Raw genomic sequence first — 24,755 nt, forward strand, 5'->3', positions numbered from 1 at the left:
CCACACCCCCAACCCCAACCATGTTCGACAACGGACTCGACATCGGGGTCATCTTCCGGAACCCAGTGTTCATGGCCACCTTTGGCATTGCCGCCCCAGCCTGGCTGATCGCGTTCGCAGCCTTGTGTGCGAGCCAAGCCCAGTATGGCGGTACGTCCCACACCCATGCTGCCCCCCGCAGAGTACACCATCCCTGACACCACATCCACAGCCGGAGGAAGCCTCTGGTTCGCAATCTGGGTCCAGCTGTGAGTACACCAACACCGCCTCCGTAGACCAAGTCGTTCCATGTCGGTGCACTTTTGTCCCGGCACGCGTCAACCGTCAACAAGAAAAAAAAACACGTAACAAGCAGCTGACGTCCTCTAGGTTTGTCATTGCAGGTTTCTTGTATGTATCGCCAGGGCAAACAATGTCCTCGTGGCCTTGTTCCCTCAGCCGCTTCCCATTCACACCAGCCACTAACCACCCCCCCTCCTCTTCAGCCTCGCATGTGCCTCGGACGCTGTGCCGCTCTACCGTTTCCAGCTGGCCATTTTCGCCGCCATCTCCCTCGTCTTTGTCGTCGACGCCGTCGACTCCAAGATTTACTCGCACCTCGGCTCCGAAATTGCTTGTGCTGTTGGATCCATGCTCCTGGCCATGGTCGACGTGAGTCGCTTCCCTGGCGTGTTTTGTTTTATTTTTCCTCGTGACTGACTCAGGACCCCCCGTCCTTGCCTCAGATTGTCTGGATTCTGTACCTCACCTCTGAAGAGGGCACATTCATCAACAACCTCTTCCTGAACGGCACTGGCGGCGCGTCGGGCTGGAGCCGCCGCCGTTCGTCGGGCATGCACAACTCGCACGACAATGGCATGTACGCGTCCGAGTCGTCTGGCCTGCGCGGCGCCGCCGCCGAGCGTGGCATGTCGTCCCACGACATTCCCACCACCACCAAGTCGAACGGCGCCTACGGCGGCATGGCCTCGTATGGTTCGGGCGGCATGGGCGGCGGCATGGACATGGCTCCCCACTCGACCGGCGGTGTGCCCGTGAGCACTAGCCGCGACGACTTTAGCGCCGCAGGCCAGTCGGTCGACAACGTCGTCAAGCAGAAGGCAAAGGCCAACTACGCGTACTCTGCCTCGCCCGACGACCCCAACGAGGTCTCGTTTGCAAAGGGCGAGATCCTCGAGGTCCTCGACAACACCGGCAAGTGGTACCAGGTCCGCACTGCCAGCGGACAGCAAGGAGTGAGTTTGGCTCGTCTTCATTCATTTTCGAGGGCCCGGGGTGGCTGGACAAACGAGGGGATGGGTGACGCCTCCCACTTCCGCACAGCTCGCCTGGCCCACCCGGCACTAACCGGTTGTGCATGGATGCGCCATGACGGTGACGACGGCCCCGCTGACAGCGCACAGATCGCCCCATCCAACTACCTGGCCCTGCTGTGATCGCCGCCACTCATTGGCAGATCGCACATGACCTTGCATCCCGGCCCGCGCAACACGAATGGAACTGTACACCACAAACCCGACATCGATGACGACCATTTCCTTGCTCGGCGGCCGCAATAGTAGCAGTAGTAGTAGTAGTAGTAGTAAAGAAGAACGTCGGAAGAAGCTGACGAGAAACGAGAAACCGCCACCACCACCACCACCACCGCCACCACCCACCAACACCCACCCACCCCGCCTCGACCTGACTCGATACTCGTGTGTCTGTCTCTGTTACTCTATAGTCTTTTCTCTCTGTCTCTGTCTCTGTCCCTGTCTCGTGTCGTCGTGCATGCATGAACGGCCGCGTGCCCTTAGAATAAACAAAACAACTAGAGATATCCTGTGGCCTGTGCCGTGGTCTGGTCTACTTCTTCTTGCCCTTTTTGTTCTTCTTCTTCTTCTTGGCACCACCGCCGCCGCCACTGGTACTGGGCACTGCGGAGCCGGGCGCGGGCGTGGGCGAAGGAGCGCGCGAGTTGGCTGCGCTGTCGGCAGGCGTGGGCGTCTCGATGTCTGTCGGCGTGTCCTCGTCCGCACCACCCACATCCACATCCACATCCACAGGGACAGACGACGCGTCCGCCACTGCTGCTGGAACGCGCACGACGCGGTCATCAACATCCGACGCGTCGCCGCCAACCTTGTTCTTGCTGGTGTCCGCCGGCTCCTCCTGGTCCTTGTCCTGGCTCGCTTCCGGTGTTGTGTCCTCGCCGGGCACGTCGGATGGGAGCGTGTCCAACGCTGCTGGGACGATGCTGGACGCCACAGCAGCGTCCACGCCTGGCACTGGAACGTCAGGCACAATGAAGCCGGTGTCGTCGGAGGGGGTTGCAGTCGCGTCGTCAGGCACCAAACTGGGTGGTGTGTCGCGCACGGCCCCTTCTGCTGGGCCGGTTTCAGGTTGAGAAGAAAGCTGGACAATGGCCTCGTGCTCCTCAGTCTCGTCCGCGTCGGCCGGTCCCGCAGTCTCAGCGTTGTTGTCGCTGGTTGGTGCGACAGGTGCGGCTGCGGTGGCGTCACGTTCAACTTGCTGTTGACTGTTGTCGTCAATGTTGACAGGCGTCGTGAGCTCGGCAGGTTGCGGCTCCGGCTCCTTTGCTTCCGGTTCCAGCGCCAGGGCTTCCGGCTGCGCGTCTGATGTTGGTGATGGTGGCTCTACGACAGCGGGCTCGTCGTCGTTCGTCTCCTCTGGCTCATTCTTGGGGACTACCACTTCGTCACTAGATGGAGTGGCCGCCTCGATGGCAGCAGGAGGCTCAGAAACAGGTTCGGCCACCTCCTCCACCGGTGCAGGAGCAAGGGGCTCCTGGGGGATGGGCTCCTGGGGGATGGGTTCCTCTGCCTCCGTTGAGGTGGGTGCGGGGGCCTCCACCTGCTCTTCACGTTCAACAGAGGGTGGTACTGATCCTGTTCCGGGTGACTCGGGCTCCTCAGAAGTGCCTGTAGGAACGATACCAACATCGGCGGGGCCAGCTTCCACACCCGCGTGGTCCTCGACGACGTCTGGAACAGTCTGGGTCTCGAGCGTCTCGGTAACCGCCTCGTGGGTTGGTGTTGGCTCAACGGGGTCGGCATCGAGGGCGGCCTGGGGCGGTTGGACAGGAAGGTCACTGGCAGCAGGGGGTTCATCCGCGGCCACCACAGAGTCCACCTCGGGTGTCTCAACCACAGGCTCTGGTTCTGGGAGGGTGAGGATCTCCCTTGGCGCATCCTCTGCTGGTTCCTCTACTGTAGCCTCTGGTGCTGAGACGACAGGTTCCGTAGCCACAACGTCGATAGCCTCGACGTCGTCTCTCGACTCGTCGACAATGCCGTTGGCCACTTGCTCATCCACTGGCGCCGCGGCCATCTCCTCTGGCTCCTCTGTGACTTGCTTCTGCAGGCCCTTGACAGGCGAATCGGGGACGAACACTGCCTCGGCCGCCTCGTCTTCCTCTGGAACGGCGTGCGGAGTGGCAGCGCCAGACCCGTTGGGCGTAGACTTGGCGTTGAGACCCAAGCCGCCATTCTGGCGAGTAGCGGCCTTGAGAATTGGGACGGGAGACGGCTGCTTGTCCTCGAGCTGGTCCTCGACCCAAGACGAGATGGCGTGGAGGGCCTCGCGCAGCTCGGCGTCCTGGTTAGACGGCAGGGCACCTTCGTACACGCCATTGTCCAGTGCGTCGATGAGCAAGGGGGACACGACCTTGACCCAAGTGTCGGCAAAGGCGACGCATACCCACTGCGTCTCGCGGCGCTTGGCGGTCCGCGCTTCGGGTGTAAGCTGGCCCTCCGAGTTGCGGCGGATCAAAGCAGCCTTGCTGGACGAGTTTTGGCGCTTGTGCATCCGGCCGCCGTCGATAGGAGACCCGACCAATGGGTCGGAAAGGGCGACAGTTTGGCGAACGTACTGGGCGACACTGTGGGTGCTCGCCACAAGCGCTGAAGCCTGGGCGGCAGACAGTTGCGGATGCAGATGCAGGGGGGCGAGAAGACGAAGGGAGTTGAGGGCGGAGAGGTGGGCGTTGACGAGGATGGCCAGTGGGGGGAAGCGGGCGAGATCGGTGGGAAGGTTCTCAAATGTGCCCTCCCATTTGATAAAGTCAAGCGGCGAGTCGGCAGCCAGGAGCGGGGCGATGTACTCTTGCGCCATGAGCACTTGAGCGGGACTGCCGGCAGACTTGACCGCATGCGCCAAGGTATTTGACAGTGAGGTCGAAGCAGCACCAAGCGATTGTGAGAAGGCCAACAGGACAGCGTCCGAGAAGGGTTCGGCGATGAGGGACGAAAAGTCGAGACCGACACGCGCAAAGGCCAGCGAACAGTATCCGAGCTGAACCAGGATCGACGACAAGGATGCGGCGTCGTTGGTCATCTTGGGCACATAGCTCGACACCAAGGCGACAAGCTCATTGACACACTGTCCAACAAACGACGAAAGCTGGCTAGCAGCCGATGGCGACGGGTTGCCCTCGAGGAAGATGGCCGAGAATTGCGACACAATGTCAAAGACATGCTCGCGGAAGAGGTCGACATACTTGCGCACATAGCGCACGGCGTCTGTGCGGTCGCGTTCGAGGGCCACCAGGTGCGCCTTGAAGTTGGACAGGCGTGAAATGAGGAACACGAGTGACAGCTCCGACTCTTCGATGGTTCCCAGACGGCGCAAGTAGCCGACAGTCTTGACCAGCGCAGGCAGCTTGATGGGTTCCCGGAGAAGGGCGAGGAGCTGGGCAAGCATGAGCTGGAGGACGCCGTCGACCTCCTTGGCAACGTCATGGACGAGCTCGACACTGGGGTAGCGTTTCACCAAGCTCTGCGTGTGTGCCGACAGCTCGAGAGCCTCTTGATAGTAGCCGTTGCGGACACAAGTGTCCATGAGCTGCGGAATCTCCAACAGGTCGAACAGCTTGTCCTGATGCTCCTGGACGAGAGCGGCCTTGGCACGGGCATTCTGCACGCCAGATGTGGAGCGCACAAATGTCCGGCATTCTTCCTCGAGCGCAGGGACAGCGTCGAGCAGGCGGCCAAGGCTGCTGGAGAAGTCGTCAAAGGCCGAAGTGACAGCGGAAGAGCAGTTGTGGACTGAGATGAACGTCGGGTATTCGCGATAGCACAGGTTGGTGAGCTCGCTCTCGACGCTACCGGCTTCGTTGGAGATGACAGAAGCCTCTGCTAGCAATGTTTTGAGAGGGAGGGATAGCAAGTGGTCAAGGTAGCTCGATGCAGCCTCGGACGTCAGGTCCGGTGCGGTCGCGCGCCGCTCCGTGGCCGTCGCCTGGAGGAGGTCTACAAGAGACGGGGCCGGCTCTGGTGGGTCAGCAGGGCGCGCCAGGTGAATACACCCACCTTCGGCCTCCTCCATGATGCAGAAAGAAGGTTGGGTGGGGGGGGGTGGAGAGGGGAGGGCGTGGGGGCGAGAGAGCGTGTGGTGTTGTGGATGGCAGTGCCAGCGATCGTCATGCTATCGACCGTGCAGCCAACACGGCGTGGAGGTCGGCAAGCGAGCGAGGCTCTCAAACACTGCTTATGTAATGCCACGTGGGCGTTTCAATGTACGTAATCGGTCTTTAGACATACAATTCATTACGTAACGGTAAATGGGCGCGGTGTCATATTGAATCCTTTATTGGGCGCGGCCAACCCCGCACACACGCCCAGGAAAAAGTCGCTCTCCACCCAGCCGTCACCCGTTCCAAATCCCGGCCGAGCGCTGGGGGGCCTCACCCCCCGGTGAACACCGTGTCGTCCACCCAGAGCGCCAGAACTCCCCCTTCTAAGTCGACGCAAAGTTCTTGTACATTGTCCCTCCCCTCCTCTCCTCAAAAGGCATACACACCTCTCTCTCGGCGAGCAAGCCCCTTTCCCCAAAAAAAACATGTCCATGCTCGGCTCGTCGTCCAACGTTCTCCGCGCCAACCAGCGCGCGGCCTCGCGCCGCACCATCTCGTCGTCGGCTCGTGCTGCCCAGGCCGGCCTCAACCGCTACTCCAAGGTCATCACCCAGCCCAAGGCCCAGGGCGCCTCGCAGGTGAGTTGTTAAATTACTGTACAAGTACCAACCCCCAGGCTATGCTCTACGCCACTGAGGGTGTCGACTCGATTGAGGACCTCGCCAAGCCCATGGTCGGCGTCGCTTCCGTCTGGTAAGTGGAGAAGCGATAGTGTTGGAATGTGGGTCAAAAATGAGGCTGACGACGTACAGGTACGAGGGTAACCCGTAAGCACCAGACCCTCTGGGGCTGTATCTCTGACGCTCCTACAGATGCAATGGTCACATTCTCGCTCTCGGCCAGCGTATCAAGCAGTCGCTGGTGCGCGCCGGTGTTACTGGCTACCAGTTCGGTACCGTCGGTGTCTCTGACGGTATCTCGATGGGTACCGAGGGTATGCGCTACTCGCTCCAGTCCCGTGACCTCATTGCCGACCAGGTCGAGACCGCCGCCGGTGGCCACTGGCTCGACGGTATGGTCGTCGTTCCCGGTTGTGACAAGAACATGCCCGGTACCCTCATGGCCCTCGGCCGCCTGAACCGCCCCGGTTTCATGGTTTACGGCGGTACCATCCGTCCCGGCCACTGCGGTGGTGGCAGCACTGGCCGCCCCGAGGAGGTTGTTGACATTGTCTCGGCCTTCCAGTCGTACGGCCGCTTCCTCCAGGAGGGTCAGACCGAGGAGGCCGAGGCTGTCCGTTACGACACCATCCGTAACGCCTGCCCCGGTTCGGGTGCTTGCGGTGGTATGTACACTGCCAACACCATGGCTTCCGCTGCTGAGGCCCTCGGTATGTCGCTCCCCGGTTCGTCGTCGTTCCCCGCCGAGTACCCCGAGAAGCTCGCCGAGTGTGACGCCGCCGGTGAGGCCATGGTCAACCTCCTCAACAACAACATTCTCCCCCGCGACATTATGACCCGCGAGGCCTTTGAGAACGCCATGGTTCTCGTCATGGCTCTTGGTGGCTCGACCAACGCCGTCCTCCACCTGATCGCCATTGCCCACTCGGTCGGCATCACCCTCACCATTGACGACTTCCAGTCGGTCTCGGACCGCATCCCCTTCCTTGCCGACCTCAAGCCCTCGGGCAAGTACGTCTTCGAGGACGTCTACCGCATTGGTGGTGTCCCCGCGGTCATGCACTACCTCATCAAGGAGGGCCTCATGACTGGCAACCAGCTCACCGTCACCGGCAAGACCCTTGGCGAGAACTGCGCCGAGTGGATGGACAAGTACGGCCACAAGTGGGACGGCCAGGACGTTATCCGCCCCGTCAACAACCCCCTCAAGGCCACTGGTCACCTCCGTATCCTCCGCGGTAACCTTGCCCCCGGCGGTGCCGTCGCCAAGATCACCGGCAAGGAGGGTCTTGCCTTCTCGGGCAAGGCCCGTGTCTTCAACGACGAGGACTCGTTCGTTGCCGCCCTCGAGAACAACGAGATCAAGAAGGGCACCAAGACTGTTGTCATTCTCCGTTACCTCGGCCCCAAGGGTGGCCCCGGCATGCCCGAGATGCTCAAGCCCACTGGTCTCATCATGGGTGCCGGTCTCGGCTACGACGTCGCGTGCCTCACTGACGGCCGCTTCTCGGGTGGCTCGCACGGCTTCGTTATCGGCCACGTCGTCCCCGAGGCCCAGGTCGGTGGCCCCATCGCCCTTATCGAGGACGGCGACATGATCCACATTGACGCCGAGGCCAACACCCTCAACGTCGACGTCTCGGACGAGGTCCTCGCTGCCCGTCGTGAGAAGTGGGTCGCTCCCCCTCTCAAGGTCAAGCAGGGTACTCTCCTCAAGTACGCCCGCCTCGTCTCGGACGCTAGCCACGGCTGTGTTACCGACCTCTAAAATTGTACCCAAACCCAAAAAAGAGTAGAAGCATAGCAATACCTCGTCGATATCTGGCTGTAGTAGAGTAGTGTGGTAGCATGGGAGGACGCATGCAAAGTAGTTTTGATTCTGAAGTGAGATGGCTAGAGATCGCCGCCGGTGTCGATCCACGCAATGAAAAGCAAGCGCCACTTGTGATAAGCGAGGGGCGTTATATACGTGTCAATTTTGTTTCCGTCCAGCTCCCTTGCATCCAGTCGCCACCAAGTGATCTCGAACTCTTGTGCCCGCCGTCTCTTCAGTCAACCTCACATCCCGCTGCTTCGGCATCGCAGCGTAACACTTGCAACCATGGGCGCCGACAAGGAGCTGTACAAGCTCGAGCTTCTCTCGCTCGTATCCCGCGTATCCCAGGAGCTTTTCAACCACACCAAGCTCCAGGACAAAAACCTGGCCGAGTTTGTCATCGCTGTAGGTCACAACACAACCTCCCCCCTTCCTTCCTTTGTTTGAAATGCAACACTAACAGTCTCAGCTCCACGAGCAGAGCAAGGGCTATGACGAGTTTAGCAAGAAGCTGTCCGAGATCGGTGCCGACTTTCCCGACTCGTTTGTCAAGAACCTCGACCGCCTCATCGTCACCATGCACCCCAAGTACAAGCGCAAGGCGGCAAAGGCAAAGGCCAAGGCTGAGGCCGGCAAGCCCAAGACTGCCGACGCCAACGACGCAAAGTCTCTCCAGTCGCGCAAGTTCCCCGGTCTCAGCATGCCTGACCAAGAGTGGAAGACGGAGGACGACTACCTGAAGGACCGCGAGAGGAAGGAGGGCGCCGAGACGCTGCCCGATCTCTCCATGGACGACACCATGGCGCAGCTCCAGGCCGTCGCGTCACGGAGGGGCCGCGCGGCCGCCGACGACTATATGGAGGGCGAGCCGACTGCCAAGCGGGCCCGGCAAGACGACCGGGATCGCGGCTACGGCGGGCGGGACAGCGGCTATGGCCGACACGACGACTTCGACGACCGCGGTGGTGGCGGTGGTGGCGGCGGCGGCGGTGGGATCCGTGATAATGGATGGGCTGCGCGTGGTGGAGCCGGTGCTCCGCCTCCCCCGCGTGACCAGGGTTCGAGCTCGGGAGGATACGAGCGCCGTGGCCGTCCGGGACTCGACGACAGGCCGATCCAGTACAAGATCTACAACGGAACGGTCTCGAGTGTCAAGGACTTTGGCGCGTTCGTCGGTCTCGATGGTGTTGCAGGGAGGGTAGAGGGTGAGTTGTTGTGCCTGTATCGTACGCTAACTCTTCAGGTCTCGTTCACATTTCCGCGCTTGCGAGCTCGCGCGTCCAGTCGGCTTCCGAGGTCGTCAGCCGCAACCAACGCGTCAAAGTCAAGGTGATGACCGTCGCTGGAAGCAAGTTTGGTCTCAGCATGAAGGATGTCGACCAGGACACGGGTGAGGACCTGTCACCGCACATGCGCATCAAGACGCAGGAGGAAATGGATGATGAGCAGCGTCGCTTCGCCGCCCGTGTCGGCACTGGCGCCAATGCCGCACCGCTGCATCGCGAAGGAGACCCCATGGCTCCTCCCCCCATCCATGTCGACGAGCGCCGTGGCGGCAGTGCCAAGCGCCTTTCAAGTCCAGAGAGGTTTGAGATCAAGCAGCTCATCGCCAGTGGTGTCGTCAGTGCCGCAGACTACCCCGACCTCGACGATGACTTTAACACGACAATCAACAACCCCGAGATTGACGAGGAGGTGGACATTGAGGTCGCAGAGAAGGAGCCTGCCTTTTTGGCTGGCCAGACCAAGATCACTCTGGACATTTCCCCCGTGAAGATTATCAAGGCCCCAGATGGCTCGATGAACCGTGCCGCTCTGGCAGGTGGTACACTCGCCAAGGAGCGTGCCGACATGCGTCGTATGGAGGCCAACGAGCGTGCCGACTCGGAGGCACGCAACGTCACTACCCCCTGGCTCGACCCCATGGCCCAGCCAACCGACCGCCAGTTTGCTTCCGACCTTCGTCTCAACCAGATGAACCAGAAGCAGATGCAGACTCCCGAATGGAAGTCGGCCAATAAGTCGGTCACTTTCGGTCGCATTACCTCCATGAGCATCCAGGAGCAGCGTCGCTCGCTCCCCATCTACAAGCTCAGGGACCAGCTCGTCAAGGCTGTGCGCGACAACCAGATTCTCGTCGTTGTCGGTGACACTGGTTCGGGAAAGACCACACAGATGGCACAGTACCTCGCCGAGGAGGGTCTCTTGACCAGGGGCAAGCTCGGATGCACCCAGCCCCGTAAGGTCGCGGCTGTGTCCGTCGCCAAGCGTGTGTCCGAAGAGGTCGGCTGTCGTCTGGGTTCCGAGGTCGGTTACAACGTCCGTTTCGAGGACGTCACCTCCCCCGAGACCAAGATCAAGTTCATGACGGACGGTATGCTGCTGCGTGAGCTGCTCATCGACCCCGACATGTCCAAGTACAGTGTTATCATGCTTGACGAAGCGCACGAGCGTACTGTCGCCACCGACGTTCTGTTTGGCCTCATGAAGAAGGCGTGCAAGCGCCGCCCCGACCTCAAGCTCATCTGTACTTCGGCTACCCTCGATGCCGAAAAGTTCGCCACCTACTTCTGGGGCTGCCCCATCTTCACCATTCCCGGTCGTACCTTCCCCGTCGAGATCCTGTACACCAAGGACCCCGAGCCCGACTACCTCGAAGCTTCGCTCATCACCATCATGCAGATCCATCTCATGGAGCCCCCAGGAGACATTCTTCTCTTCCTGACTGGACAAGAAGAAATCGACACTGCATGTGAGGTCCTGTTCGAACGAGTCAAGGCCCTGGGATCCCAAGTGCCCGACCTCATCATCCTGCCCGTCTATGCTGCCCTGCCATCTGAGATGCAGTCGAGAATTTTCGACCCTGCTCCTCCTGGCGCGCGTAAGGTTGTTATTGCTACCAACATTGCCGAGACGTCGATTACTATCGACGGTATCTACTATGTTATCGACCCAGGATTCTCAAAGCAGAACGCGTACGACCCCAAGCTCGGTATGGACTCGCTCATTGTCACGGTACGTGTCAGGTAGAATTCGTGCGATCACCTGCTGACGTCCACAGCCCATCTCCCAAGCCCAGGCCCGCCAGCGTTCGGGTCGTGCTGGTCGTACCGGTCCCGGCAAGTGCTACCGCCTGTACACTGAGATTGCCTACCGCAACGAGATGCTGGCCAACCCTATCCCCGAAATCCAGCGTACCAACTTGGCGTCTACCATTCTGACTCTCAAGGCGATGGGTGTCAACGACCTGATCAACTTTGACTTTATGGACCCCCCACCAGCGGCCACCATGCTTACCGCGCTTGAGCAGCTGTATGCGCTCGGCGCGCTCGACGACGAAGGTCTCCTTACCCGCGTGGGACGCAAGATGGCAGACTTCCCTCTCGACCCGCCACTGTGTAAGATGCTCATCAAGTCGGTCGACTATGGCTGCTCCGAAGAGGCCCTCACCATCGTGGCTATGCTCCAGGCCGGTGGTCAGGTCTTCTACCGTCCCAAGGACAAGCAGGCCCAGGCCGACGCCAAAAAGGCAAAGTTCCACCAGCCCGAGGGCGACCTCCTCACTCTCCTCGCCGTGTACAATGGCTGGAAGGCGAGCAAGTTTAGCAACCCCTGGTGCTTTGAGAACTTTATCCACACGCGTGCGCTCAAGACGGCCCAGGACGTTAGGAAACGTGAGTTGAGGGACCTCTAGTTCAGCCAGCTGACATTTTCAGAGCTCATCGGTATCATGGAGCGATACAAGCACGAGCTGTCATCGTGTGGAACCAACTACAACCGCGTGCGCATGGCCATTTGCTCTGGCTTCTTCCGTAATGCGGCCAAGAAGGACCCCGTCGAGGGCTACAAGACCCTCGTGGAGGGCACGCCCGTCAGCATCCACCCGTCATCGGCCCTCTTCCAGCGTCCACCAGAATGGTGTATCTACTACGAACTGGTCCTGACAGCAAGTAAGTCGATCGGGTTGACTAGAGTCGAGTGATCTAACCCGTCACAGAGGAGTACATGCACCAGGTCACGGTCATTGAGCCCAAGTGGCTGTCCGAGGTGGCGCCGACGTTCTTCAAGGTTGCCGACCAGCACCGCATCTCCAAGCGCAAGCAGAACGAGACGATCCAGCCGCTCTTCGACAGGTTTGCCGAGAACAAGGACTCGTGGCGTCTGTCCAAGCAGAAGCGTCCTGTCCGCAACTCGCAAACATTCTAGAAGAGAGGTAGTGTTTGGCAGTAAAAGTCGCCGGGCGTGGGCTCTTGGCGTGTGTGAAACCCGAAGCTTCTCACGTACGACGCTCTGGAGCAACAATCGTCGCAGCAGGGGGTGTTCAGCAGTAGAAGTAGCAGTATCTAGATGCAGTCATGCAGCAGCAGCAAGAACAGAACAAAAGGTCGCCGGGGAACTTGGCGCGGTGGAGGCCGGCCGGGACCAGACACAACCGGTCAATGAAGTCACCGACGACGGGCCAGTGCCGTATTGTTCAAAAGGTCCAGTTGTTCATCATCTGGCCACCTCTTGCTCTTCTTCAACAACAATACATATACTCACAATGTCTACCTCCAAGGCATGCCTCGTCCGCGGCTCGATCAGTATGTCTTTGCTTCTTCTCATGTCTCCTCCTCCTTGCGCGACATGGCACAACGGAGCTCAGCTGCATCTGCACCGCGGGTCAACCCAGCTAACTCTCCTCAGACATTGACGAGTTCTACGCTCTCCCGCACATCGTCCGTCCCGGAGAGACCATCGCCTCTACCGGCTTCTCGCGCAAGACGGGCGGTAAAGGTGCCAACCAGGCCTTTGCGTGTGGACGCGCTGGCGGCCGCGTGGTCCTCGACGGGCGCATTGGCGGCGACGGGCTCGCGATCCGCGACTCGATTGCCGAGGGCGGTGTGGATGTCAGCCGTGTGAAGGTTGTTGAAGGCGAGGTTAGTCTGCTGGGGGCTTGACGAAAGATCTATCAGCTGATGCGCGCAGGTTACTGGCCGCGCTATTATCCAGCGTGCGGCTGATGGCGAGAACTCGATCGGTGAGTGTTTGAATGGGGTCCCGGCAGGCAGCATTGCAGCACGAGACGGGACGAGCAGCTGTCCCTACTTCTTGGCGAAGACAGCTGCTTCATAAACCCTTTATGTCTTCTGGTTTTATGCTGACTTTACAGTGCTGCACGCCGGTGCCAACTATGCCCCGTCGGGCGAGACCACCCCCGATCTCACCGGCTTTACCCACCTCCTCGTCCAGAACGAGATTCCCCTCGAGGACACCCTCGCGTACCTGCGTGCTTCCGGCGCTGCGGGCTTGACCAGCGTGTACAACCCTTCCCCCATGCCTTCGCCCGACATCCTCCGCGCGTTCCCCTGGGACTGCCTCTCGATCCTCATCGTGAACGAGGGCGAGCTCGCGTCCATCCTCGCCGCGTTCGACGACACCCCGCTCTCCGCCTCGCTGTCCGTCGCCGACGCCTCCACTGCCGCCATGCACGCGCTGCACCGCGCCAAGGGCTTCAACGACAAGATCATCATTGTGACCACCATCGGCCCGCAGGGTGTCCTCGTCCTCGACCCCCGCGGCGCCGGCCCGCACCCCGAAATCGCCTCGTTCCCCGCCGCACCCGTCAAGAAGGTCGTCGACACCACCGGTGCCGGCGACACGTTTGCGGGCTACTTTACGGCCCTGCTCATGGAGAAGGGCGACGATGCGTCGCTGGCCGAGATCGTGCCCGTCTGCACACAGGCGTGCTCGCTCGCCGTTGAGAAGGCGGGTGCCATGGAGAGCATCCCGGCGCGCAAGGACGTCGAGGCGCGTCTTGCTGCCAACTAGGAGGTGTAACGAGTAGTAGTAAATGGGTAAATGGGGAGATTATCAGTAGGAAGAACCGCACACAGAGCCACAAAGCTACAGAGCTACAGAGCCACAGAGAGTGAAAGGAGGAGGGCATTATGCATCTATTCAGGCATCAGGCACAAGCCAAAGATCCAAAGAAGACGCGGGTGGCAGTGATTGCCCTCTGCCTCGCTCTTATCGCTATATCGCTGGCTAACCCTCAACCACGAGGTGATGAGCATCACAGATCACAGAGCTTCTCGAGTATCTGCGGCAGACAGCTGCAGAGACAGGGGGCCGCTTGGGCCCCTCGTTTGGAAGAAAAAGTCGAGACTGACATTGACCGGCGTAGCATCAACGTTTGGTCGCCGGCCGGCGATTTGAGAGCATCTGCTTTCGGGTCCATCGGGTGCCTTCCCGACTTGCCGAATGCTGCAGATCCTGGCAGATCATCCCCCAACTGGGCCCGACATGACTTGTTCGTTTCGGCTTCGTCTCTGCTCGAACCAAACAAACCCCAGTCGCCATCAAGGCGTCCTGTCGCGTCGAGGTGACGAGCCGGTCACGACATATCTCCATCGGCGTATCGCATCACTCCACCACCCCTCGGTGATCGGTCAGAGTAGTAGAGCTGCTGCGGAAATGCGCAGCCGGTTATAGCCCCTCGTGCTCGCCAAGATTATATTTCGACCCATGGTTCACAATGCTGCCTAGCAAGGACACGACACGCGTGTTCGTTATGGTCCACAGCACAGCAGCTGGGAGTAGTAGATGCATGTTGATCTTGCTCTAGCCCCCGTGTTCAGTCCACTGGCATTCAAATGCTCACAAACGCTCGCACGACCTCGTCCTCGTGTCGGTTGGCTCGGGTCTCTCGCCTGGAGACCCATGTGTCGTTGGTGGCCATTCCTTCGGGCATGACCGACCACTGTTCAAAAGGGGGGGTCTCCTGTCCCGCGTCTGGCTCGGTCTGCTTCTCTCTTTCTCTTCTTATTCATTCACTCACCACTCCACGCACCACCGTGTCCGGGTTTGAGCTATACACATGGCGAATGCGGGCCCACAGGGCAGCGCAGCGGACAGCGGAGCGGTGACCACACCACCCGCCGCTCCCACGGCGGTCCACCCAGCAAGGACAACAACAACAACAGCACCCACCACGCCCAGTGATAAAGCCCAAGCCAACGTTGATTATGTCGACATCGAGAAGGTTCCTACCACTGGAAAGGAAGCCAGCGTCGCCGATGAGACCGAGAGCGACACGGACGTCGACGACGACCATGGCGGTATCCGCCTGCGCGACCTGTCTGGTCACGAAAACGTCCAGTTCCCTGGCCTCAAGCGCGAACATTGGTGGTGAGTATCCGTAATTCCGAGGTCCGAGGATACCCTTCCGCCATTGACCGTCGGCAAAGACACCATGCTCACGATCACAGGGAACTCTGGCGTCCCCGCCATGCCCCGCCACCACCACGCAAGACGCTCGATGAGGCACCCGTGATGCCGCTTGCCACGGCCAATGTCGTCTCAAAGCTGACCTTTCACGTACGTTGCAGTCCAACCCTCCAACCGCGGTCACTGATGTCTCCAGTGGGTCTCCCCGCTCATGCGCCTGGGATACCAGCGTCCTCTGCAGGCGACAGACTTGTGGAAGGTCGACCCTACAAGAGAAGGTGAGCTGCGTCCCCCGCGTGCTAATAGCTGACAGTCAGCCGACACCATCTCGCGCCAGTTCATTGCCAACTTTGAGAAGCGATGTGACAAGGCCGCCGAGTGGAACGCGGTTCTCCCTACAGCCAAGCCGCCCCTCCGGCGCCGTGTTGGCTGGGCTGTCACTGCGGCCACCCACAACAAGCTCCCGGAGGACTTCTCCCCGTACGGCAAGGACGCGTCGTATGGCGAGCGCAAGGCGACGCTCGAGGCCGAGTGGCGTGCCCGTAGCGGCCAGCAGCGCGGCAGCATTACTTGGGCACTCAACGATACCTTCCCGAACTTCTGGTATGGCGGTGAGTGCACCTCTGAAGCAGCTGTGGCGGGCATATTGCCAGAGCTGACGGACAGGTCTGTTCAAGGTCCTTGGCGACGAGGCGCAGCTCATGACGCCTCTCCTCGTCAAGGAGATCATCAAGTTCAGCCAACAGAGTAAGTTAGGATATCTGCAGGCATAACTCACACTCAGTGTATGCGGCCAAGCACGGCGACGGCGACAAGCCCAACGCCGGCCGCGGTGTGGGCCTCGCTATCGGTCTGTTCGCTCTCACCATCATGCAGTCCGTCTGCCAGCACCAGTTCTTCTTCCGCTCCATGATGACTGGTGCTCTGTCTAGGGCCGCCTTGATTTCCGCCACCTACAAGCGCTCCCTCAACTTGACTGTTGGTGCGCGCTCCCAGCACCCCAATGGCAAGCTCATGGCATACCTGTCCAGTGATGTAAGAGGTGTCCAAGCTCTGGCCTGCTGACCTCGTCAGATCTCCCGCATTGATTACTGTGCCCAGTGGTTCCACGCCATCTGGACTGCACCGATTCAGCTCATTGTCACCCTCATCCTTCTCATCCTTCAGGTGGGTTCTATTGCTGCCGAGCACGCTAACCCAGCAGATTGGCCCCTCGGCTCTCGTTGGTTTTGCGCTCTTCATCATTTTGGCCCCTCTGCAAACCCAGTTCATGAAGCAGAGCTTTATCATTCGCAAAAAGTCCATGGTGAGCTGACTCTTAATCTGTGAATACCCAGCTCATAATCACAGAAATGGACAGACGGTCGATCAAAGCTCCTTCAAGAGCTGCTGTCTGCCATGCAGATCATCAAGGCGTTCACCTACGAGATTCCCTTTTTGAAGCGCCTGGCCTTTGTGCGCAAGAACGAAATGAACGCCGTTCGCAAGATTCTGTTCATCCGTGCGGCCAACCAGGCCCTGGCGTTCAGTATCCCTGCTCTCGCATCGGTGCTGTCGTTTGTCGTCTACACTGCAACCCATGACAACCTGGACCCCGCCATCCTCTTCACCTCGCTCTCCTACTTCAACCTCCTCCGCCAGCCGCTCATGTTCCTTCCTCGCGCCTTGTCTTCGTTGACAGATGCCCAGACTGCCGTTGAGCGTCTTCACGAGTTTTTCGAGGCGCCGCTTGCCGAGGACATGAACCTCGTCGACCCCAACCTCGACGTTGCCCTCCGTGCCAAGGACGCCTCGTTCCAATGGGCCACCGTCCAGTCCCCCGACCAGCTCTCTACCGAGAAGGGTCTGAAGGACGCCAGGGGCAAGAAGGGCAAGAAGGAGAAAAAGAGCAAAAAAGACGAGTCCAAGACTCTGCCTGTGGAGGACGGTGGCTCGCCATCGTCTGAAGAACCGTTCGCGATTGAGCACCTCAACATGGAGGTTCCCCGCGGCCAGCTTGTTGCTATTGTTGGACCAGTTGGAAGCGGCAAAAGCAGTATCCTGCAAGGCCTCCTCGGCGAGATGCGCCACAAGGGTGGCTCGGCCATCTTTGGCGGTCGTCTCGGCTACTGCCAGCAGACGGCGTGGATCCAGAACGCGACACTCCGTGACAACATTGTCTTTGGCCAAAAGTGGGACGAGTCAAGATACTGGCAGTGTGTGATGGACGCCAGCCTGGTCACAGACCTCGAGATCCTGCCCGATGGCGACCTCACCGAGATTGGGGAGAAGGGTGTGAACCTGTCCGGCGGCCAGAAGCAGCGTGTCAACATTGCCCGCGCGCTCTACTTTGACGCCGATATCATCCTCTTCGACGACCCGCTCAGTGCCGTAGACGCGCATGTCGGCAAGGCGCTGTTCAACGACGCCATCCTCGGTCTGCGCCGCAAGGGCAAGACGGTCATCCTCGTCACTCACGCGCTCCACTTCCTCCCGCAAGTCGACTACATCTACACCATTCAGAACGGGCACGTTGTCGAGGAGGGCTCTTACGATACCCTCATGACTTCTGGCGCCGCTTTCCAGAAGCTGATGGACGAGTTCGGCGGTCAGCACGCCATGAAGGAGGAGCAGGAGATCGAGGAGGAAGAGGACGCTATAGAGGACACCGAGGGCCCCAACGCGCTCAAGAGGCAGCAAACCAACGAGGCCAAGATTGAGAAGCTCACTCGGGCTCAAATGGGCAAGGCCGCTGGTACGGGGAAATTGGAGGTAGGTTTGTCGTTCTGGAAAGGGCCATGCTCACCTGCGCAGGGCCGCCTGATGATCTCGGAGGTGCGCAAGACCGGCTCTGTCGGCCCCAAGGTCTACGGTACATACCTCAAGGCCGGACAGTGGTGGTGGACTCTCCCGACAAGTCTGGCTTTTGGCGTGCTAATGCAGGGCGCAAGCGTCATGTCAACGTGAGCTACCCCACTATGTTCGAAAGCTGACTCCAGTGTATGGCTTACCTACTGGGAAGAGGACAAGTTCCACAAGAGCATGAGCTTCTACCAAGGCATTTATGCCATGCTTGGTATCACACAGTCGCTGTTCATCTTCGCAATGGGGACCACGATGGCCTTCATGTCGTACTACGCATCCAACAACCTCTACCGCAACGCTCTTCGTCGCGTCTTCTTCAGCCCCATGTCCTTCTTCGATACCCAGCCTCTGGGTCGCATCATGGGTATTTTTGGAAAGGACATTGACACTGTGGACAATCAGCTTGCAGATGCCCTGCGCATGCAGGCCATTACGCTGGTCACCCTCTTTGGCTCGGTGACCATCATCACCGTCTACTTCCACTACTTCATCGCCATCATCTTCGTCGTCGGTGCCGGGTACTGGTACTTTGCGCTGTTCTACCGCACCTCGGCACGCGAGGTCAAGCGTCTCGACTCGATGCTCCGTTCGCTTCTGTACGCCCACTTCTCCGAATCGCTCTCCGGTCTGGCCACCATTCGCGCCTACGGTGAGACGGATCGTTTCATCCGCGACAATGCCTACTACATGGATCTCGAGGACAGGGCATACCTCCTCACCTCGTCCAACCAACGTTGGCTCGCCGTTCGCCTCGACTTCCTCGGTGCCTGTCTCGTCTTTGCTGTTGCCATCATGTCGACGCAGGGTGGCGGTGGTCTCAGCCCCGCCCAGATCGCCCTGTGTCTGACGTACATGACTCAGATGACCCAGCTATTCGGCATGGTGACTCGCCAGTCCGCTGAAGTCGAGAACACCAGTGCGTTGAAACTTGCGGTTCCTAGACAACGCTGACAACCCAGTGAATGCCGTCGAGCGCATGAAGTACTACTCGGATGGCAGCCTGCCCCAAGAGGCTGCCTACGAGATTCCCGACAGCAAGCCTCAAGCAACCTGGCCGTCGCAGGGCAACATTACATTTGAGAAGGTCGTCATGGGCTACCGCCCTGGACTTCCTCCCGTCCTCAAGGGCATGTGAGTGGCTACATGCACCGACAGGAATAGCCATGCTAACGCTCAGCTCTGCCGAGTTCATGCACGGCGAGAAGATTGGTATCGTGGGCCGCACCGGTGCTGGCAAGACATCTATCACTGTGGCACTCTTCCGCCTCGCCGAGCTTACCTCCGGCAAGATCACGATTGACGGTGTCGACATTTCTACTTTGGGTCTCAAGGACCTCCGCTCGAGCATCTCCATCATCCCCCAGGACCCGACCCTGTTCAGCGGCACGCTCCGGTCCAACCTTGACCCCTTCGACCTGCATGATGACGCGCAACTTTACTCGGCCATGCAGCGCGCCTGTCTACTCGACCACGAGGACAATGAAGGCCGCAAGCGCTTCACGTTGGACATGACGATCGACGATGAGGGCTCCAACCTGTCGATCGGCGAGCGCTCCCTCGTCTCGCTCGCCCGTGCGTTGGCCAAGGACGCCCAGATCGTCGTTCTCGACGAGGCCACTGCCGCCGTCGACCTCGAGACGGACGCCCAGATCCAGCGCAGTATCCGCCGCGAGTTCAACGGCAAGACGCTGCTGTGCATCGCGCATCGTCTGCGCACCATCATTTCATGGGACAGGATCCTCGTCATGGACGCGGGCGAAATCAATGCCTTTGCGTCCCCGCTCGACCTCTACGACCAGGGCGGCGTCTTCTACACCATGTGCGAGCGGTCGAGTATCTCGCGCGAGGAGATTATTCGTGCCAGGCAGGAGGAGAGGGAGGATTTCAGTGCCGGTCTATAAATTATACATCACCGTGTCATCGTGTCAGTCTGCCAGGCGCTGCCACATCAATAGTTATATTTCTCATAGATGATAGTTACATCATTGAAGGGTCGTTGAAAGCAGGGGGTATAATGGCGGTTCGGAAAGAGATGGTTGGAAACGTCAAATAAACGAAATGAGGGTACCGGTAGCAGAGGTTATACTTTCATGGGCTAAACACGTCCAGAGTTCAGAACGTGCGCCGAAACTCAACCCCTTTAAAAACAGAGCAGACAGAGTTTGTGGTATGAAAACAGAACATCGGCTAAATTGCCACAGCAACATCGAAAATGACCTCAGCGGCACCGATCACTGCGACACCTTTTCAACAACATCTGCAACTCTCCACGATGCATTGCAAGTGTCCTGGGGTGCCCAGAGGCCAAAAAGTGACCACTGACAGGATCGAACTGCCGACCTCCGCATGAACTAGTAACCAGGTCTGGGTATTAGTACGATGCTCTAACCAGCTGAGCTAAGCGGCCCTTTACGTAAGGTTCTCTGGCCAAGGAAATGCATGAGCACGAGGACAAGCACCACAAGGCAATGAGAGACAGAGAGCTCTTGCATACGAGGTCACCGAAGAGTGGGGACGCGCGGACGATTGGAAGAAAGGCAAAGAACAAGACAACGATGCCGCCCAAGGTTTCCGCCTGTGTTCTTATTACACTTCTGAGGTTGCTGTTCAGACCTCTGTCCCGCAGCTACATCTAATACCGTCAGCAGTTCTCAAAAGAGACTTCTCCTTTTCTCGTCTTCGCTCGTGACGAGTGCATGTGTACATTTATGGCCTCAAATATTACCCCAACACTGGAACAGATGATCTCAAAAGGTACCTCATCGACCACTAATATTCCGCCAGCCAACACCCAAAGGCATCTACAATTACGTCCAAAATTCATAAATAAATACCTATATCTATCCGCGCAACGCATTTAACACCAGCTGAGCAGGTTCAGAAGGTTCAACCTCTGCATGTATATCAATATGCACCACCTGGGGGGGCTCTCATCTGCCACGCTACGTCGATCAGGAACTCAACCCTAATGGACCGGAATGCCTAATTAGTCGCCACCCACTCCGCAGTTGTAATCGCTGACGTAATTGGCCGAGTGTCCACAATGACGTGCGACCTGCAGCAGCACGCGTGACCCCCCAACGAGACGTACAATTCCGCTCATCCGGCGGCAGTCCCATTCCGCAAACACCCTTGGCATCGCTCTTCCATCTACACATCATCGTCACCCCCCTGACTAACAATGACAAGCTCGCGGGTGGCAAGTAACCCGCGCACCTTTACGGGCACCCCGCGCACCCCTACAACACCCAACTATGGCGCCGCCGCCGCCGGACCCTCTGGCACCGACGGGTCAGCCCAGGGTACCCCGACGCGTACCGGCACACGCGACGAGTACACATCGCTGTCGTCGTTGATGGGCGGTCCCGAGAGTCCCAAGGGCAAGGCGAGGGACAGCACCGCGTCAGGATGGAGACTGCCCATCTCAGAGGGAGGCGAGGCCGAGGTGCCAAACGGGACCGGCAAGAAGGGCGCGCGGCCGCATCTGTCGCTGTGGAATCTCATCGCTCTCACCATCGCCATGGGTGGTAGCCAGGTGGGTTTATTTTGACAACGTCTGGGCGCTGACGGGTAGATTGTGTGGGCAGTGTACGTGCAAGACTGAGCGGGTGGCGACAGAGTACGATGTGTACTGACGGACAGGGAACTGGGCTACGGCAATCCGTACCTGCTGGAGTTGGGTCTGAGTGAGCAAAACACATCGCTTGTGTGGCTCGCGGGGCCGATCTCGGGACTCGTTGTCCAGCCCCTCATTGGAGCCATCTCCGACTCGAGCACGTCGCGGTATCGCCGTCGATTCTGGGTGGTGGCGAGCACCGCGCTGTTGGTGTTATCGCTGGTATCCCTGGGGTACACTCAACCAGTGTCGCGAGCGATCGTCGACCTCGTCGGCGGAGGCCAAGGGGACTGGGATCCCAAATACCAGGCCATGGTGAGTTGTGCGGTGCATTGTCGTCGCTAACTTGTCAGGTCAAGCGCACTGCCATCATCATTGCAGTCTTTGCCTTTTACATGCTAGACTTTGCACTTAACGGGTGAGTCACCGACGATAAGGACTATCCCTGACCCCAGACTGCAAGCGTCGCTTCGCAACCTCGTCTTTGATGTCACCCCGACCGAGCAACTCAACACAGCCAACGCGTGGAATGGACGCTTCAACCACATTGGTAACATTGTTGGATTCTTCATGGGTAGGTACAGCGTTGCGATCAGGAACCTAACCACACAGGCTTCGCCAACCTCAATGGCGTGCCAATTGTCCGCTGGATTGGTGGCGACCAGTTCCGCAAACTGTGTATTCTGTCGCTCCTTATCCTGCTCGTCACTGTGTGGATCACCTGCGCGATGGTCAAGGAGGATGAGCGCCCTACGGGTTTTGGCGAGCGGCGACCCAAGCTTCGTGACATGATCAACACTATCCACGAAGCGGTCCTCAACCTCCCCAAACCTGTGAGGCGTATTTGCATGGTACAGATCGCCGCATTCATGGGTTGGTTCCCCTTCCTCTTCTACGCCACGACATACGTGGAAAACGTCATGTCCCACGAACTAGGGCGCGAAGCAGACGGCAACGACGCGACGCGTGCAGGCAGCTTGGCTCTCTTGATCTACTCCTTTGGTGCGTTTGCCTGCGGTGGTTCAGAACTAACGCGGCAGTTGCTGTCATCGCGGGTACCGTCCTTCCGTATCTTTCCGAGCGTGACCAGCGCCTCCTCCCCACCGACGTTGAAGTCGAGGGGGCCGACCATGACGATATTGACGAGCACGAGCGGATCCGAGAGCTGGTTAACCAGTGGAAGGCCGACGTTCACCGCCAGGGTCGCGAGCTCAAGCTGCCAAGAAGTGAGTTGTCTTGATTCTGTCTCCAACTGACGACAGTGCCGTTCATGCTCCGTAACGTGTGGACTGCCGCCCTCATCCTGTTCTTCTTCCTCATGATGAGCACGTTCTTCATTGTCAACGTCGCGCAGGCCTCAGTTATGATATCACTCGTCGGCATCTGCTGGGCAGTGGCGTGCTGGGTCCCATTTGCCATGATTATGGAATTCCTGAAGGAACTCGAGGCCGACAGCTCGCGTCCCACTCCACCTGCATCGCGCACCGGTGCACCCCACTCCAACTCGCTCGGCGACAGCTGGCACTCGCAGCCCTCTTCCCCATCTCGCGTGCGCGATAGCGAGCGCGGGCCGCTCATGATGAGGAGCTACAGCACAGCCGACCTCGAGGGTGCCAGTGTAGAGTATATTGGCCAGGGCCCCGTCGCTGGTGGTACCATAATGGGTATCCACAACCTCGCCATCGTTCTGCCGCAGTTCATCATTGCCATTGTCGCCTCCATCATCTTCAAACTCGCCGACGGTGGCAAGGACGTGACTGACGCGGCTGGATTCATGGGTGACAGCGACGACCCAGGAGGACCAGGTGCGCCGCACTATGTGGACAGGACTGGCGTTGCTTGGGTCCTGCGGTTTGGCGGTCTCATGGCGCTCGTGGGCGCCGCAATCTGCCGCCGTGTGCCGCCAACCAAGACGGAGAAAGTGATGCGTAGGCGATTGGCCGAGATGCGCGAGGAGGCCGGAGAGTAGAGGTTGTCATGGTATTATCTATTCCAAGGAAGGAAATGCATAAAGGTTGTCTCCATCACTTCTCCTTTGGCTACACTTGTGGCCTCTGCTTTGGGCGCTTCTCTGCATCGGCCGCTTTCTGTTCGGGACTCTTCTGACCCTCTTCCTCCTCGACCATGCGCTCCTGAGCCTTAATCCATGCCGGTCGGTTGCGTATCGCATCCACCCACGAAACTGTCGCGTCACCAAGGTCGTACAGGCGCTTCCGGCCGCCATACGCGATCGAGTTGAGCGGGAACATCATCATGAACTGCGCGGTTGGTTAGCGGGTGGTTTACCAATATGCACACCCCCAAGACACGCCCAGACGGCTGCGTCCAAACCCCCAAGCCACGCCTGATGGCGCCCAACCCATACTCACGTCGCCTTCACCCAACCTCTCCTCACCCGAAAAGTTGGCATTGTCAGCCAAGAACGCGTCCGCCTCGGCCAGCGCAGGTTCGACGCTGCTCCGCGCCCACGCCGTAAACCACGCCAGCTGCTTCTCCATCCCGCGACGCTCGTCGTCGTTCTTGAGTGGATCCAGGTCTAGTGTGGGCTTGGCGCCCGCCCGCAGCTTGCGCGCTCCCAGCTCGGCGAACCGTGCTGGCTGGAGATACAGCATGAGCGTGGCCTCGGCGTAGTGGCTGAAAAACGTGGACGACGTGGACGGCGGGTACTGCAGTGCTGGAGAAGGGTGGAGTTTCATGAGTTGGTGGACTATGGAGCCTGATTCAGTCATGACCTCGCCGTCGTACACGATTGTAGGCGACTTGAATGAGGGAAATCAGCCATGGTCTACGCGCGTGTGCAGTTTCGGCAGAGGACGAGGGGTCTGACTCAGCCGAGCAGTCTTCAGCCCACCTTGCCCATCCGCGAGGCCTGTTTGAGAGTGCTGGACGCAAACCCGCCGTCGCTTCGGTAGTGCATTTGCACAGTGTACGGCAGCTTGAGTTCCTACATGAGAGGTGTTAACGGGGTCGGATAGCCAGAAAGGAAGTGTCACGACTTACCTCGAGAAGCCAGATGATCCGGCTTGAGCGAGAGAACTGTAAGTGATGGACCACGATCTTTGGTACGAGTGGCATTGTGGCGGTCGGTGCTACTGCAGTGTCAGACAGGTTGGGTTGTAATGGGTCAAAGATTGGAGATGGTGAGAGCACCGACAGCAGTGTTGTGTGTAACTCTTATGTTGCGACGAGCTCGGCTGTATGCGACCGGGTCCGGCTGCCCACTGCATGCCTGTGCAT

General features: G+C 59.2%; 8 protein-coding genes and 1 non-coding gene across 9 annotated transcripts; 6 read left to right on the forward strand and 3 right to left on the reverse strand.

The window, feature by feature from the left end:
• Positions 1–20: 20 nt before the first annotated feature.
• SHO1 (Transmembrane osmosensor) lies at positions 21–1,436 on the forward strand (the record flags this gene model as incomplete). Its single annotated transcript, XM_028621486.1, has 6 exons — positions 21–150; positions 212–248; positions 370–390; positions 486–651; positions 705–1,235; positions 1,404–1,436. The coding sequence occupies 6 exons, from the start codon at positions 21–23 to the stop codon at positions 1,434–1,436; spliced, it is 918 nt and encodes a 305-aa protein (XP_028477938.1).
• Positions 1,437–1,845: 409 nt separating this feature from the next.
• EHS24_006012 (uncharacterized protein) lies at positions 1,846–5,325 on the reverse strand (the record flags this gene model as incomplete). The annotated part of the gene is made up of 1 exon (XM_028621487.1): positions 1,846–5,325. The coding sequence occupies one exon, from the start codon at positions 5,323–5,325 to the stop codon at positions 1,846–1,848; it is 3,480 nt and encodes a 1,159-aa protein (XP_028477939.1).
• Positions 5,326–5,838: 513 nt separating this feature from the next.
• EHS24_006013 (uncharacterized protein) lies at positions 5,839–7,801 on the forward strand (the record flags this gene model as incomplete). The annotated part of the gene is made up of 4 exons (XM_028621488.1): positions 5,839–5,991; positions 6,030–6,106; positions 6,166–6,180; positions 6,226–7,801. 4 exons carry the CDS (start codon positions 5,839–5,841, stop codon positions 7,799–7,801), a joined length of 1,821 nt encoding a protein of 606 aa, XP_028477940.1.
• Positions 7,802–8,134: 333 nt separating this feature from the next.
• Positions 8,135–12,055, forward strand: PRP22 (DEAH-box ATP-dependent RNA helicase prp22; the record flags this gene model as incomplete). The annotated part of the gene is made up of 6 exons (XM_028621489.1): positions 8,135–8,254; positions 8,319–9,054; positions 9,093–10,864; positions 10,911–11,523; positions 11,566–11,799; positions 11,847–12,055. The coding sequence occupies 6 exons, from the start codon at positions 8,135–8,137 to the stop codon at positions 12,053–12,055; spliced, it is 3,684 nt and encodes a 1,227-aa protein (XP_028477941.1).
• Positions 12,056–12,392: 337 nt separating this feature from the next.
• EHS24_006015 (uncharacterized protein) lies at positions 12,393–13,660 on the forward strand (the record flags this gene model as incomplete). The annotated part of the gene is made up of 4 exons (XM_028621490.1): positions 12,393–12,432; positions 12,536–12,768; positions 12,818–12,869; positions 13,002–13,660. 4 exons carry the CDS (start codon positions 12,393–12,395, stop codon positions 13,658–13,660), a joined length of 984 nt encoding a protein of 327 aa, XP_028477942.1.
• A 1,048-nt stretch (positions 13,661–14,708) lies between these two features.
• Positions 14,709–19,803, forward strand: EHS24_006016 (uncharacterized protein; the record flags this gene model as incomplete). The annotated part of the gene is made up of 13 exons (XM_028621491.1): positions 14,709–15,019; positions 15,100–15,208; positions 15,255–15,336; positions 15,376–15,669; positions 15,725–15,805; positions 15,843–16,093; positions 16,133–16,225; positions 16,263–16,364; positions 16,409–17,809; positions 17,852–18,000; positions 18,037–18,818; positions 18,862–19,033; positions 19,080–19,803. The coding sequence occupies 13 exons, from the start codon at positions 14,709–14,711 to the stop codon at positions 19,801–19,803; spliced, it is 4,551 nt and encodes a 1,516-aa protein (XP_028477943.1).
• Positions 19,804–20,214: 411 nt separating this feature from the next.
• On the reverse strand, positions 20,215–20,309 carry EHS24_006017. The gene has a single exon. It is a non-coding gene; the product is annotated as a tRNA-Ile (tRNA).
• A 774-nt stretch (positions 20,310–21,083) lies between these two features.
• EHS24_006018 (uncharacterized protein) lies at positions 21,084–23,487 on the forward strand (the record flags this gene model as incomplete). Its single annotated transcript, XM_028621492.1, has 8 exons — positions 21,084–21,437; positions 21,477–21,490; positions 21,545–21,833; positions 21,878–21,936; positions 21,974–22,092; positions 22,131–22,520; positions 22,559–22,744; positions 22,880–23,487. The coding sequence occupies 8 exons, from the start codon at positions 21,084–21,086 to the stop codon at positions 23,485–23,487; spliced, it is 2,019 nt and encodes a 672-aa protein (XP_028477944.1).
• A 70-nt stretch (positions 23,488–23,557) lies between these two features.
• EHS24_006019 (uncharacterized protein) lies at positions 23,558–24,593 on the reverse strand (the record flags this gene model as incomplete). The annotated part of the gene is made up of 4 exons (XM_028621493.1): positions 23,558–23,776; positions 23,888–24,277; positions 24,370–24,462; positions 24,519–24,593. The coding sequence occupies 4 exons, from the start codon at positions 24,591–24,593 to the stop codon at positions 23,558–23,560; spliced, it is 777 nt and encodes a 258-aa protein (XP_028477945.1).
• Between the last annotated feature and the right edge of the window lie 162 nt (positions 24,594–24,755).

Source organism: Apiotrichum porosum (genome assembly GCF_003942205.1).
Source record: "Apiotrichum porosum strain DSM 27194 chromosome Unknown scaffold_3, whole genome shotgun sequence".
In the NCBI taxonomy this organism is placed as follows: domain Eukaryota; kingdom Fungi; phylum Basidiomycota; class Tremellomycetes; order Trichosporonales; family Trichosporonaceae; genus Apiotrichum; species Apiotrichum porosum.